Source organism: Crocuta crocuta, unplaced genomic scaffold (assembly GCF_008692635.1).
Source record: "Crocuta crocuta isolate KB4526 unplaced genomic scaffold, BGI_CrCroc_1.0 scaffold688, whole genome shotgun sequence".
Classification (NCBI taxonomy): Eukaryota; Metazoa; Chordata; class Mammalia; order Carnivora; family Hyaenidae; genus Crocuta; species Crocuta crocuta.
The window spans coordinates 390,939-407,585 of record NW_027530550.1 but is presented as its reverse complement, the minus strand read 5'-3'; the positions used below and the strand labels follow the sequence as shown (position 1 = coordinate 407,585).

Genomic DNA, 16,647 nt, shown 5'->3' with positions numbered 1-16,647 from the left:
AAAATGACGGTGGCTTTATCAACTGGCAATGCTAACAGCTACTACTTTTTTTTAAAAACCAGTAACTTCATTAGTTACCCTGTGATGTACATGATATTATCCCAAAATACATATGAGGAAACTGAGTCTAAGAGAATTCCAGAGACCAGCTGCTGGAGGAAGTAGCAATAACAGGATTTGAACTTTAGTCTGCATAAGTTCAAAATGCATCACCTTTTTAAATACAAATAATTTACCCAACTACATTCAATATTACCGAGAAACACAGAGTATTGAAAAGAGTAGCAAATATTTAATTAATGTTCCTGGAAGAGAGAAGGTGAGACCCTCTATGCCACTGTCTATTTTCCCCGGAAAGGGAATATATAGACAAAGATAGAGACACAAATATAGGTACAGATACAGGTTTAGGTACTGGTGTAGCCACTCTGGAAAAGAGCATGGAGGCTCCTCAAAACATTAAAAATAAAACTACTCTACGGTCCATCAATTTCACTACTAGGAATTTATCTAAAGAATACAAAAATGCTGATTTGAAGGGGCACATGCACCCCAATGTTTACAGCAGCCCATTCAACAATGGTCAAATTATGGAAAGAACCCAAATAGACTGATGAATGGATAAAGAAGATGTGGTATACAGATACAATAGAATTTTACTCAGCGATCAAAGATCAAAAATCTTGCCGTTTGCAACAACGTGGATGGAACTAGAGTGTATTATGCTAAGCAAAATAAGTCAGTGAGAGAAAGACAAATATCATATGATTTCATTCATATGTAGAATTTAAAAAGTACAACAGATGAAGATAGGGGGAGGGAAGCAAAAATAAGAGGGAGAGACAAACCATAGAGACTCTTAAATACAGAGAACAAACTGAGGGTTTCTGGAGGGGTTGTGGGTGGGGGATGGACTAAATGGGCGATGGGCATTAAGGAGGGCACTTGCTGGCATGACCACGGGGTGTTATATGTAAGTGGTGAATCACTAAATTCTATTCCTGAAATCATCATTACACTATGTTAACTAACTTGGATCTAAATTTTAAAAAATAAATTAAAAAAGTACAGGTTGAGTTATAAGAATTCTAAAGTACAGAATATTTCCAACTTGATGATGTGCTTTTAAAAATAGTTGAGTCTTATGGGAAGTTGACCAACCAATAAATGATTGCATATTTAAACACAGCAAATGCCATAAAAAGGCCTTTTTCTTGCTGGATGGCAAACATTAGGGAAAGTAAATATTCCCCTAAAAGATGGATGCCTTCTTGTCAGCATATAAAATATAACAGTTCTAAAGAGACAATAATGCATAGCTATTTGTTACTCAGTAATTCCTTGAATATCCATGTCTTCTAGTTCTGTTAAAAAAGGTTAAATGGCTCTAAATCTGTCTGCTAGACTCATAAGGAACCATGCATTGCTCTGGCTAGTCAGGAAATTTAATTTTCTACTCAAATTAACCAATTGTGCAAAGAGAGAGGAAAGCTCCTCTCCATAACCCAATGAAGTAGGGTAGGCGGCGGCGGGGGGTGGAGGAGAGAGACAAGTACAGAAAAGTAGAACAGGTGCTGAAAAAGGCAGTTGATGATTCTTACATTCCCATCCCATGCAGCCAAGCCGCCTCCATTCATACCTGAGTGGGGCTTGCCTTCTGAATCACTCATCAAAGCCCTGTTGTAAAATGCTTTGAAACAGTATTCGCCCCTTCTCTGGGTGGGATCACAGATGCCAAGGAATAAGCGCTTGCCTGAAATCTATCAGAGACACAGATATGTCCGTGTCATCAGATGGTATTTAATCTATCCATCTCTCCAAGTGACATAGCCACTAATCTCCTTTTGCTTGCCTGAAAACAAAACACTTCTAAGCTGGGCAGTTGTTGCTAAGCAGCTTCAGGCTTCCTCTACACCTGCCTTTCAAAGCAGTGGTAATAATAAAAATAACAATAGCAGTAACAATAACAGTTAACTACAGCGATAATCACCATTTGATTCCCTGGGAACCAGAGTTGGTATCAGTAAATCTCCATGTTTGCATCGGTATATGGAGAGGTAACAAAATGTGCAAAAACCTGGATTTTTAACCAGTTCTGCCAATTTGAGGTTACTGTCACTATGGGATGAAAAGTTCCCCAGACCTCATCTCGATCTGATTAAGACCCTACCTCTGCACTGGAAGGCTATTCCCACTGCCACTACGGATTCCATGTTTGGAGTTTATATGTGATTGCCCCAATATTTGAATGCCCCCATCCCGAAGGGCCCCTGACTTGGCATACTCCTGAACCCCTTGTATGTTCCTTGCTGAAAAGAGTAGAAATCTTGTGAAAACAAGTGTTAAAACTGGCCCCATTATTCAGTTGGACTCATCTTACTCCATTCTGTCTCATGCTTGGAGATATGAGGCAAGCGGAAATTACTCCTTTCTCTGCTTTTTCCGGGGACAAGTAGTAAAAACATGAATCAGGACAGTCATTATTCCACAAATACTGCCTGTATTTATGTATCAGCATCACAATACAGAGCTATTTCATAACTTCAATATGTAGTCAGAAAATGAATGACCATGCACAGTTATTTTTCTGGATACTTATTTCCTTGTTTTCAACACTTGGCCCTTTGAGAGATACAATTCTCTTAGGCAAGTATGGACATCCTATATGGTTATAGCTTGTTGAACTTCTTCAGAATTGAGAATGGACACCTGACCATTTTTGAAATCCCCAGGTGGGATTTTATCTTCTCAGAAATTAGGGTCTTGAGGAAATTTTTTTGTATCCTTTTGGGATACCCTATTCATTATCTTGAGTTTTGAAGTGGCTTATATTGAAACCAGCTTTTCTGGATCTGAAAAGAATTATTTTTTGCCCAAACTATTTGGGCCACCGACTATTCTGAGTTTCACTTGTAGTCTCAGAGTTTCAGTGACCTTGTGAGTAATGGAAAGTTAATACATAAAAAAGAAGTGAATAAATAAAACTTCCAGAAAGCTCACTTATCCCGAGTTTCCATGATTAAAGTAGTTGAAAATACATCCATTCAATGAGTTGGGATGAACTGATATCTAACTCCCAGTTTAACAGGACAATTCATTAAGACTTTTTTCTCTCTCTTTACATCTCTGTCTCCTTCTCTCTCCTTCCCCTCTTTCTCTGTCTTCTGCAACAAACATTTCTAAGACAATATTTGAAATCTATGCTCAAACACATCATTAGCCAACACTTCACCCTTGAGACCAGTGTACATATTATAGATTTTCAGTGTTCTTTTGTAGCTTGAGCACCTGTACTGTCATGTGGATGACTGGCAAAAGAGAAAAGATGTACACAGTTCAACAACAACAACAACAAAAAAGAATGGGTGGCTCAGTCACTTAAGCGTCTGACTTTTGCTCAAATCATGATCTCATGGTTTGTGGGTTTGACCCTCACGTTAGGGTCTATGCTTACAGTGCGGAGTCTGGAGCCTGCTTCAGATTCTGTGTTTCCCTTTCTCTCTACCACTCCCTTACTCATGGCTGTCTCTCTCTTTCTCTTGAAAATAAATAAACATAAGAGGAAGGGAAGGGAAGGGAAGGGAAGGGAAGGGAAGGGAAGAATTGTTTCATCTTGGGAAAAAATTCTGAGCAGGGAAAGTATAAACAAAAGGTTTCTTTGTTTAATGGCAAAGAAAGATTTTCTCTAAGAGGCAACAATCCAGATATGCTGACCTATCAGAAATGCCCATGAAGTGGTAAGAAGATAATTTCAAAGCCAACCCCCAAAGACAGAAATAAGATAAGGGCCTCTTAATGAACCNTGTAACTGTCAAAAGAGAAAGAAGACAAATCAGCAATACTTGCCCAACACTAGAAACAAATGCTGCAATCAAGCAAAGAAATGTAAAAGATGCACCCAAATACACTGCAGAATGTATGCAATTTTGTATTTTCAGTCAGTGAGTTCTCTGAAAGCTGCAATAGCTTCATTCAACTCAATATTCCTGGCTCTGCGTATTGCATGTAGCTCTTTGTAGGTGTGTGTGAACACGTGCCTGAGCATGTAAATGCACACACACATGCACACATTGTGCTGACCAAAATCTCTTAGTCCTGTGAGCTGATTACCAAAGACAGTCACAAAGAATGTACACATAACTGCATTTTTCACTGATGTGCTTGTCATTTGATGTAGCCCATGTGCCTTTTAAAAAAGAAATACCTGGAGTACCTGGGTGGCTCAGTGGGTAAGTGTCCGACTTGGGCTCAGGTTATGACCTCACAGTTCGGGAGTCTGAGCCCGACGTCGGGCTCTGTGCTGACAGCTCAGAGCCTGGAGCCTGTTTCAGATTCTGTGTCTCCCTCTCTCCCTCTGCCCCTCCTACCCTGCCTCTCTCTGTCTCAAAAATAAACATTACACAAATTATCAAAGAAATACCTTATAGGACTGGAGGTGATATCAGGGTCACGAGCAGTCACTTGCCCAATAACGGAGTTTAGAGCAGCATTTTCATGAACTTCGAGGAGGTAAGTAGGTGAAGAGAAGACAGGAGGCTCGTCAGCATCCTCAACAACAATTTTGACTGTTGCCGTGTCTTTAAAGGGCCCCCTGCTGCTGAAACGTGGGTCAATATGGACATTGGCTGCCTCTACCTTCAGCGTATAGGATTTTTTGGTCTCAAAGTCCAGAGGCTGTTAAGAAATGACAAAGATGAATGTTTCTCGCTAATGACCACAGCAGCAAGAACAAATGAGTATAATGCTGATGGATGATAGTTATGTGCATTTAAGCCCATTTGCGAGCCTTAATGGGATCACTCTCCATTCCCTCAGATTCAACCTGTAAATTTTACAGGCATTTATTGATATCTGTTTATTATACAAGCTCAGTGAATCTAATCTCCTATTGTTTTGTTTTGTTTTGCTCATTTCACTTGGAATTCGCAAAATATTCACAGTCATGAATTGTGCCATCAAAATTTCACTTCAGAGTCATAATAAAATTTTACTAGTGGTGGCATGACCTGAATACCAATCAGCCAGTTAATCGGGCCTCTGCTGGTAGGAGATAAGGCGGCATCGAACACAATCTCTATCTGGGAAGAATAGTTTATCATTTCTGCAACAGTGTGTGAAATGTAAAGAACTAGAAATAATCATTGTTTAGTCCAAGGAGACATTATAAAGCATAATTTAGCACTAATCCCAACCAAGAGTGTTTTCTTATTTCACTTCTAAAATTACTGCTGCTCTACTGATCATGTGGCTAAAATGAGGTTTATTATTTTTTAGGGTATTCTTAGAAGGTCTCTATTATAAGTTCTGGGCTCTGAAGCAGGTGGGCATATAAAGAAATATGTATGCAGGTTCATATTTATCTGTGTTTATATTTAGAAGAAGGAAGGGTAAGAGCAGTGTATATATATATATAGATAACTAGGTCTGGCCATGCCTCCACCAACCACTTAAAAGCAATTTGAAATTACCTCATTGCGCCATTACTGACAATACTTCTGACATATTAATTCCTCATTCCTTAAAAGCCCCTGAGACTTCAGCTAATGACCTAGGTGAAGAGAGATAGGTAAAAGAAAATAGTTCCCCTAAATACTTAGAAGCCCATCTATATCAGAATCTGACATTGCATTCTTGGCAACTCGTAATATTTCAGATTTCAAGAATAAACGTCTGTCAAAGTTCAGAGAGACAATTTAGGTGCGAGCTGCAATTCTTCACAATCTGCAATGCAGATTTCTAAAAAATAAATCGGAAGACAGGCAGGCATTAGTGAATGCTTCCAGAACCCCTGTACAAGCTTAAATATGTAGTTTTATTTCAAAATTTGGGGGTGATTTTTCTACTTGAATTCAGTTCTAATGGGACTTGGATTTTGGGGGAAATATTTTCTAGTAAACAAGGCATATACTCACTTCCCTGTCTATTCTGAAATTGCTAGGCACGTGTATGCACAAACAGACCACTCAATGTCAGCATTTGCAAAAATTTGCCAATCACCCCTACTATAACAATTTTGTAATTTCAAATTCTTCACAAACACTGTTAAGTATAGCAGATTATGTTCTGTTTATCTCTTAGCTCAACATAATGACAATGTATCCAAACACATCCCTAGTGTCCTTAGGATTTCATCAAATAGAAGACCCATGAATTATAGATATATGACTCCCTATATATTTCTCTCTACAGTAAAATAGGTGGGTTTCTTGATGTCAAAATATGTAGTATATAGTTCCATGTTTATGAATAACAGTGAATAAAACTATAACACACAGCTAATTGTTTCAGTTTATAAAAGCACCTTATGGTAGCAAAGGATGGCAGTTAATAATAACAATAAAAATGACATCAGGAATCATTAGCTAAGGAAAATGTGGCTCTGGGTTATTCAATAATTGACTCAAGCATAATTATACTGTACTCTATTTTAAACATGAGTTTTTAAATGCTTTTCAACTCTTAACCTAAACTCAAGCCAGGTAGAAAGCCAGAGTTGTTCTGAACACAGTTAAAATAAATGCAGCCATATTTTTTTTGCTCAAAATTAATTTAAAAAATTGATTTTGTACACAAAAGTATGTCCAGAAAACTCCAGGTTCGCAGTGTCACGATCTCTCCAACAGGGGATTTTAAGGGCATGGCCACTGGAACCAGATTCCAGTGTCACATGACGAGAGAATTGTATAGTAAGCTTGGAATCACGTGAATATAATGCTGATCAAGGCAGACAGGCTCCCAACAGAGTGCTCTGCCATTTATCTTCTTATTCATGAACAAACACATCTAATTAAAATTAATTCGTGCTATTTCATGAAAAGATATGAAAACCAGTATTGAAAAAAAATACTCAAGATGAGGACAAAAGGATATTTTTCCTTGCAAATGTCCATGCCCAGAAGATAATGAAATGCATTCTACACATTTTTTATGAATGTAGATGTCATGATGATAAATAAATATGGGAACTACTGTACAGAATTTTTCACATCTATCACAAAAGAAATGGTGTCTGGCAGATGCAGATGCCGTTGCCATACATTATCTGCACTATTCATCTAGATACTTCTTTCTCTGATGGTAGCCCCACACCCGGAAGCAAGGCAAAGATGAACTTCATTGACCATAATGCTTGGACCTTCGCTGCAAGGTTTGGAGTATCCAATGGTAGCAGGGTTGGCCCTGCCCTTCTAGTGCTAGAGCTGGCCAGAACAACTCAGGCTGACTGCCTGGTCTGTCCTTGAGGCTCCCTGAAAGCAGAGCCTGTAATAAAAACTTGGGCATCTTCAGTGTATTTTGTGGAGATATTCCAAGTACCAGGAATACAGCAATGGGGAGAGTGATACAGATAAGGGTTAAAAGCCACTGCACTTGCCACCTCTGTGGGCATGTGAACCTCTTTCCTACTGAGAATCCTCTTAGGAACCATAGATAATATGCTTGAGAATAAATGTCTTCAAAGAATAAGAACTGTCTACAATCTATGTCTTTCATTGCTTGAGGGTGACCTTTTGAGTGGTGACTTCCCTTTGTGACTGGAGTGCTCTGCAAAAGAAGTGAGCAAATTCCTTTAGCTTGGGGAAGAGCACAGGGCATAGCTGAGGGGAAATAATGGGTGAGATGGGAAGCTACCAACACCATGGTAACTGGTTGCCACCCTTTAGCTGAAATGGAAAGTGGGACTGAGGGTATGCGGTGCAAAAAGGACTCTACAATTTCACAGCTAAAGAAGCTAAACCTCTATCAATCCTAAGATTATGTCAGGAAGTCCACTCAACTCCTGTAAACTTCAAAGAAGCATTTGGAAGATGAACAAAATCTTCCTTAGCTTACCTTTCTTAGTCTTATAATGCCATCCTGGGCCTGGGCATCAGAAGTGATTTCAAACAGTGCTGTTCCATCTCCATCGATGATGTCATAGGATGACTGTGCATTTTCACCAATATCCTGATCATTGGCCTTTACCCTCCCTATTGCAGTGCCAAGAACCACATCTTCTGGTACTGAGAAGTGATACAGACCTTAGAAAAAACAAAACAAAACAAAACACTGAGCACTGCACAACTTCCATTCATTTAATAACCTATTCAGCAAATATTTATTAGGTGCTTTATTTCTTCAGAGCTCACCTATAGATACTAACAGTACAGTGATGGAAAAGACAAAAATATCCCTTTTGCTGCGAAATGCACAATCTTTTAAATGAGTCAAAGATAAAGCGCTCCCAGAAGAAGTGATCTGTCTTCGAGACTCTTCTGAGATATAAAACTTATTCAACTGTATGTTCACCAAGCATTTATTTGGAACAAATTTATATCAGGATATTAGTGAGTCTATGTGAATGTTCTTTCCAGTTTGCTGTATAATCACACTGACTGCCCATGGGGATATTCATTGTTGCCCAACATAAAATATTACACTAATTTCAGCACAGAGAGATGTAATGTGTAACACACTGAAAGACACTTTTGAAGTTACCTTTATATTTACAGACTTGTAGACCAGTTTTGATAAAATCCAATTACTAAACTTCTGCTGTGCCCTGCAGCAAGCTGTTCAGAAACATGAAACTGTCCTCCTGTTACTAAAGTCCTCATTGCTCTGAAGACCAGAAATCATACCTCCAAGACTCTCTAGGCAAAATACAATTACAGTGTATGTTCGTTCTCCTGTGGGGCCAGTAAAACATGTCTAATTAGTGGTATCGGCCCCAATTTTACTCAAATCACTTAAGTTGGTATTTTGGTGTCACTCATTTCATTGGTGGAAGGAAGCGACCATAACCCCTGGCCATTAGCACTTCAGTACACACCTGCCCTACATCTAACTGCCAACTCCCGCATTTCTTTGCCTGAGGCTTTTTTTCTGGCCTTCAGAACCCATTTTGCCCACTGCCTGTCAGGCCACAACTACCAGAAAATTAATGCTCTCAGAGAAGCAGCCCTCAAAGACTCACACAACTTAGGAAATAAAATCCCAGGCTCCTCCCCTTTCTGGTAGGGTAACCTTGAGCTATTTCTTTTGTCTATTTACAGTGTTTCAGAGTTTCCCCGATGGGATACAGCTCCAGTCCTCCACAGTCATAGCTGGCTTGATAATGCACATTATTGGCTCTCTATCCTTCTCTCTCACACATCCTCACTTCCCCACTGGCGTTTCTTGGGATCGTCTCCAAGATAAACTACTTCTAATCAAATTCTTGTCTCAGTGCCTGTTTCTGGGGAACCCAAAGTCAAGGCAACCAAGAAGGTTTAGTCCCACTGCAACCGAAACAAGGGAATAAATAAATATTTGATGAGCTATAAAACAAAGGGAAAAATTAAATCTAGAGAACATTACCTAATTCTAGTTGGAACTCAATCACTGAGTCCCTTGGATAAACAAGGCTCGTTCTACCTGATCTAACAAGATTATTTCATATGATGGGTAAGGTTTTCTTCTAGCACCAGCACACTTTTATTTAATGATGAAATAAAAAAGTCTCCTAGAATCATGAAATTATGGGACTGAGGAACAAAACTGTTTTCCAAATAGCTTTGCCATAAGGTAGGCACTGAAAATCCACATATGCAACACAAGCCTCCCTATTCTCTCATAATTAGTGTAATGATTCCATTTCCTTCAAATTTTATATTCCACGTAAGGTTTGAGATGATCACTCTAGGTATGCTTATTAAGTAAATAAGCCAGCAAGGGGTTTCACCTTGCTGCTAGGCCTACATCAGGGAGCTTTGGGTAGCCAAGCAAATGGAACGTTTATCCATTCCTGTTCTGCTCACTCATCATCTCTGTCAGTGTGATCATAGTTAACAGTTATTACCCCTAAGAAAGAGAACACTTTTGAAACTCAACTGCCACTGCTGAATTGAAACAATCATCTTCTGAGGAAGGAGAGTTGCATATTAGAACCTTAACTATAATGGCAACTGAAAAGGAAAGAAGAGAGCCAGGGATAGGAGAAATGGTATTCTCCATTTCAATAATTTGGTTAAAAAGGGTTGTATCGTTATCTGATTTATGCATAGCCAGAAGTGAAAATTCTGAAATTCCTAATGAAAATGCATCCTTTCTGTTCTTTCTACCTTGGGTTTTTTTTCTGCATATAAATTGTCAAAGATACCTCAAATGTATCATTTTCAAACCACCCCCCCCCCATATCTATCTTTCTCCCTTTCCCTCTCCCTCCCTCTCCATCCCTCTCTTTGCTCTTCTCTCTCTTCAAGAGCACCTGGGTGGCTCAGTTGGTTGAGCATCCAACTCCTGGTTTTGGCTCAGGTCATGATCTCACAGTTTGTAAGATTGAGCTCCACATCAGGCTCTGTGCTGACAGTGCAGAGCCTGCTTGAGATTCTCTCTCTTTCTCTTTCTCTCTCTGCCCCTCCCCTGCTCATGCTTGCTCACGTTCTCTCTCTCATAAACAAACTTTAAAAAATCCTCTTAAAAAAAACATAACTGGTTCTCCTACAATAGCACCAGCATGCACACACTCTCTCATTGTAAACATGTGAAAACTCACTTCCTCAACCGAAAATAGAAGGTAACCTTAAAGTTCTGTTATCATTACCTCTTAAGTGCCTGTCACACCTTTCTCTAGTTTCATGGAGACCACCATCATCTCTGCCATCATTTTGTACATGAATGTTTATGCACACCCTTTAAGTGGCTGCAGTGTGGAGAACACACTGGAAAAAGGCCAGATTTCATTTTCTGTGATATCCCTGGATTCCAATTCTATTACTCAACCTACAATGTAAAACCTTTTACTGTCTTCCCAGTGATATTAAGATAAAGATCATGGAGCTCAAAATGGCCTCTAAATCCAAGTATGGCTAACTCCTGCCTAACCTAACTCTTTAGATTCTGTGTTCTAATTGTAGTAGGATTCTTTTTTTAAAGGTTATTTATTTATTTTGAGAAACACTGGGGAGGGACAGGGAGAGAGGGAGAGAGGGAGAGAGATAGAGAGAGAGAGAATCCCAAGCAGGCTCTGTGCTATCAGAGCAGACCCCTTCACAGAGCTTGATCCCATGAACCAAGACATAATGACTTGAACCGAAAGCAAGAGTTGGGTGCTCAACTGACTGAGCCACCCTGGTAGCTATTGTAAGATTCTTTTAATTCTCACCAAGGGCCATGTTTCCTTCTTTCACAGGACTTTAGGATATCCTCTTCCTCCCATGGCCATGACCACCCCCTACTTCCTTGGTTTCACCTTGTTCCAGCTAATTCCTAGTCATCATTCATATCTCAACTCAAGAGTCTCCATGTCAAAAAGGCTTCACAACACAGCTTGTCAGATTATTTGGATAAGTGCTCACAAGAAAATGGTTCTGTGGAGCACCTGGATGATTCATTTGCTTAAGCATCTGACTCTTGATTTTGGCTCAGGTCATGATCTCACAGCTTCATGACACTCAGCCCCACACTGCACTGGACAGCACAGAGCCTGCTTGGGATTCTCTCTCTTCCCCTCTCTCTGCCCTTCCCCTCCTCATGCTCAATCTCTCTCTCAAAGTAAATATATTAAACAGAAAAAAAAGGGTTCTGTGAGTGTACAAAAAATTGGAAAACAATGATTGTCTCCCTGATTCATGGATGGTGGCTGCCTTGAATTTTAATTAGATGCTTCTGAAGCAAAGCCTGGCTTTAGTAGGGATGAGTAGTGTCAGTGATCACTGCTGGGTGAAGGAGCCACAGGAAGTCACAGGAAGGAGTGTTTATTTTTGCAGCAAGTATACAGTACACTGCGTATCTTCTTTTCCCTCCTCAGGCACTGCAGATGTGGTTTCTTTTATACAACAGAGTGGGACAATTGATAAAGCACTATCTGAGGTGTGTGTTAATTACTCTTTCAAGTCCACAATGGGAAGTACCATGGAATAGAGAACTAAGCACACATCTTGCAGTCAGACACCCTGGTTCTAATTCTTAGCTACAAACTATATACCATACATTTAATATTTGGAAATTTTCTCAACTTCATTAAAATCTGTAAAATGATAATACATTTATTACCAAAATGACAGGAGAGTTGGTTGTTTCATATATATATGTATATGTGTGTATATATATATATATATGTATATGTATATATGTGTATATATACACACACACTGGCATACCTTGCACATAATAAGCATTCAATAATTGCTGTCAGGTTTTTGAATGTTGCTAAAAATTAGAAAATAAATTCAAGTGAAAACATTGTACTTAGACATTCACCCAGTGCAGGGAACAAACTTACTTTGGGCAAATTTCGGAGGATTGTCATTTACGTCGGTAAGGGTCACTGTAAGTGTTGTGGTCCCAGATAGGCCACCAGAGTGTCCACCCATATCTTTGGCTTGAATAACAACCAGGTATTCCTCCTTGGCTTCTCTGTCCATGTTGGGAAGGGCAGTTTTTATAATTGCTGAGGGGGGAAAAATGGGAGAATGACTTTCAGGAAGACAGCTCATTCAGAATGAATGTGGGCATCTCTCTCATCTCTCATCTCTCTCTCTCACACACACACACACACACGTGCCTACATCAAGTCCCCACTTGGATAATCTTCTGTTTTCTTTTGTCTTTTAACTGGTGTGCATCAGTGATGCCAATACCGAGAAAGATTTTAGTCACAGACATTAGAGGCTAACTTGCAAAAATACATTTTATAGTGTATAAAAGGAGAACTTGCAAAAATATACATTAGAAAGTAAACTGAATGGCATACTGTTGCCTACCAAATTAAAGTATAAATCATAACATAGCCTCATCTACCCAAGAAAACCCTGGAAGTGAAAGACTCTTACAATTTATCACAGACTCCAATTCCCTTACAAGAGGAGTAAATACATAAATAGCTTGAAGGCTCTGAGGTCAAAGATAAATTATTCTGAAGCTCACAAATACATCAGAGAGATGAAAGAAATAAATGCATTATTAGAATCAACTCAGATGAATAAAACACCAATCAGAATTAATGTAGACAAGTGTCTAAATCCAAAGGTACTATTCAACATTTATATTTTAATTGGTTAGCTACATTTTCTCTATTATAAAAGTAATACAAAATTTAGAAAAAAAATTAAAAAAAGAGAAAGGAGGTAAAACATAAGATCATACAAAATAACATAATATTGTCAGTGCTAAAATGTTAGCGTTTTCCCTTCTGATATATTTTCAGGGTTTCATCCATCTGCTTCTTTATGTGTTTCACCAGTAATTTAATATTCTTGTTAAAGATACAAAATTTGGGAGATGCTTCTGAAGTTATTTTCAAAGTCCTTATTTAGCCCTCTCCTTGCTCTCATACCTCTTTTTATAGATAAATATTGCTAACATTTTCATATGTATAATTTCAAAGCCATTATATGTATGTGCATACAAATGTGTATATATGCGTATAAACACTTAACCACAAATGTGGTCATGATGTAGACACTGTTCTGGGACTTTCTTTTATCACAGAATAAATATCTTCAAGATCTTTTTTGTTGGGTCCTTAGCATCTAGAGGTCCAACTAATTACTTCTTTTAGCTGCATGATTGTTCATTTATGAACATAGTATCAGTGAACACTGCCGTTACTTCCATAGTGATGACACTATATTTTTTTCTGTGTCCTGCAGTTTTATTCAACTCTGTATCATAAAACACCTCCCACCATATTGCTAAAATCCCATAATAAAAATGACTGTGACTAGCCCAAAACATTCCTGTTGAGTAAACGTGAGTGATATCTCTGGCCCAAGTAAAAGAAAACTGTCTGGATTAAAGACAATTTCCTCTGTACTTCTAATCCCAGGAATATCATACAAGTTCAATTCAACCTGAGGCTGGGCCACTATCTGGCCATTTCTGAAGTTATAATCCTGGTGGGTTTTTTTGGTTTTTTGTTTTGTTTTGTTTTGTTTTGTTTTTAACTCTTATGATCTAATCAAGTCATCTGTAAAAGGTTTGCAAGGAGTTCAAGTCCCTAAATTATTTGAGTAGCAGATGAGACACAAGAATGCCAGGGAAATCTAAGCCACTCAGACAGTGTTCAGGCTCTAGGAAGAGCTGGGAGCTCGGATGTACTTTATTACACCTTGAAACCGTTTTTATATCCAAGATTCCCATTCAGGGAGCATTAACTAGATAACTTTGCTTATTTGGAAACATTGATAATAACATAATAATATCTTTCAATATGATGTGTGTTTCAAGATTTGATCATATCAAACTATAACTCAATATATATTTATAGGATTATAGACAAAAACAGAGAGAGAAAAGAAAAATAGAAATACGATAATAACTCAAACTTAAGATTACTGTGAGGGAAAACAAACATGAGCCAAGACAACAACAATAACAAATAAAACTTTATCATTAGCATGATGAGATGCCAATATGGCTACTCTGCTATGGATATATATTTCATAATTCAGAATATCTTCATTATGGACCCAATTTAGTAGGAAGAATTAGAAAATTGTTTTACTCCCATGATATTTACATGAGTGTGTGTAAAGTTTAGGTACCATCACATTCTAAGTTCATCATAAACTAAAGCCATCCATTGGACTTTGTAATTTAATATATAACATCTAATAATCAGAGGAAAATGATATAGTTCCCCAAGGAAGGCAGAATTGTTTTTCCCCAAAGAAGTGGATGGGCTGAAGTCTACACATGAGTCCTTTCAGGTTACTTCAGTGGAATAATTATTACAATTTCCTCAGAATCAGAAAAATTTGGTATGTGTTATTCTCATCATTGTAAAAAAAAAAAAACCCAAAGACTGTGATGTCTTTCAGACATTTGGAATTAAAATAGTTTTGAGGCTTAGTTAAAAATAGCATACCTGGGCTAATAAGTATGAGTTATATCAAAATATGAGCCAAGTATCATGATAGAGAGCTTTGGTTAAATGGGACATAAAGAACTCCATGGGTCTCCACCTATGTTTACATCTTCCTCCATAAAAGCAAGCAGTTTCACACTACTTTATATGCATATCTATTGACAAGTTGGAGTCCCCTTATAAATGCTCCTTCATATTGACATCAAGCAAGTTTGGTTTCTCATGTTATTCTCACACTCACTACCTTTATGACCATGAACAAATTATTAAACACCTCAGGATTCAGTATCTTGCCCTATCAAATGGTGATAATAAATCAGCCTCCCATTGTGGTTATGCTAAGATTACGTGAGATAATTCATGTAAAGTTTCTGGCACACACTAGTTACCCAACTATGCTACTTCCCTTCTGCTTTTTCTTTCCCAACCAGAATGTAATGCCTCTCTGGATGGTGGTTAGAGTGCTGAACATTCTCCAATTGCCCCTCCAGATCCACTTTCCAGCATCTCCTACCTATTCTTGGCATGGGAGAGTGACCTTTATGGATTGTCTCAATGAACTTCCTTAATTTCTGACTCTGCATTAGATTCAATCAACATACCTTACCCTATGAGATTGTGAGGATGTAGCAGGGTGAAGTTCCAGACGTCTCAAATATCGCAGTCACATGGTTGCTGGAACAAAACTCTAGTGTCCAATAACTGCCCCAATTCTTTGCTCTATTGTGTCTAGGGCTGCTAATGGCTCTTCTGCTGCTAGCTTTGGGGTACTCTGTTATCCTTTGATGGTCTCTCTTAACCTGGCTGATGGTCTCCCTTAATCTGGCCAAGCTTTTGTCAATAATCCCTTCATTAAACTCTCCTCAATCACCCCATTCCTGCCAAGACCCTATAAAATGTGGTCAGCATACTGGTTCAGTATTCAAGGGTCAAACATGTTTCTAGCACATCATTCTTACACAGACATCTACAGTTCAAAGTGTACTTCAATATTATAACACATTGTTGTCCAAAGGATGGTTCCTTGAGACGGCAGGACAGGCTATTTGTTTCCCCATGAGTAAAAAGTGAGTAATAGCTATTCAGTTAAGTTGCTCAAGATGACGCAGCCAGAAAGCTGTCCCTGGAAGTCTTCACACATTCTCTTTTCTTAGACAACACTAGAAGTGGGTTTTCTGATTTCTAAGGCAAGCAAGGAATCTCCACAAGTTTTCTTTAGGGCATGCAGCATACTTCACTGCCTTCAGTGCAAACTGTATAATGAACAGCTCTTGCTTTCTGAGTTATCACTGGGCTCAATCTCATAACTAGCAATGACTCATTAGAAAATTCAAGACAGAATTTCTGGAACATTTTTCCTGCAACCTGGTGGTCAAAAAGTCAGGCTCTGAAAAACCCCAAGTGCCCTCAGCCCTCCCATTTTTCTCCTTGCATTGGGCATCTCTACACTTGTCACTGAACCTTTTTTAAAATTCTTATTCAAAAGGCAGATTGTGTCACCTACATAGACGTTGCAAGATATTGATAAATTCCTAAAATAGAAGCTTAAAAGTGCCTTAAAAGTTCCTTCTGCTTCTCTCCTGAATTATATCCTTTGGTTCACATGTTCTCCCACGCTTTAGGCTGTTTCTTTTATCGACAAAGAGAGAACTTCTTTATTTTAAAAAGCATTGTTTGGTATCAAATACCACCTTGCAAAGAGCAGAAAATATAGTAAGTTCTTTTTCCTCTCAGATTTGAGAAGTCAAAAATTTTGACCTATGATACTCAAAAGTTACCGAAATCTTCAGTTAAATGGCATTTTTATCCAGTTTCAACTT

At 38.5% G+C, this 16,647-nt stretch overlaps 1 protein-coding gene across 3 annotated transcripts in view; it reads right to left on the bottom strand.

Annotated features, from left to right (window-relative positions):
* Positions 1-16,647, bottom strand: part of CDH8 (cadherin 8) — a 345,469-nt gene that overhangs the window by 155,083 nt on the left and 173,739 nt on the right. For all 3 annotated transcript variants that reach the window (XR_013336005.1, XM_077767844.1, XM_077767845.1), the window contains exons 4-6: positions 12,242-12,409; positions 7,831-8,018; positions 4,421-4,674 (exon numbers count right to left, since the gene is read on the bottom strand). Coding sequence is in view for 2 of the 3 variants with exons in the window: in XM_077767844.1 (XP_077623970.1) it covers positions 4,421-4,674; positions 7,831-8,018; positions 12,242-12,409 (610 nt within the window). In the remaining variant the exon portion in view is untranslated. The remainder of the gene's footprint in view (positions 1-4,420; positions 4,675-7,830; positions 8,019-12,241; positions 12,410-16,647) is intronic.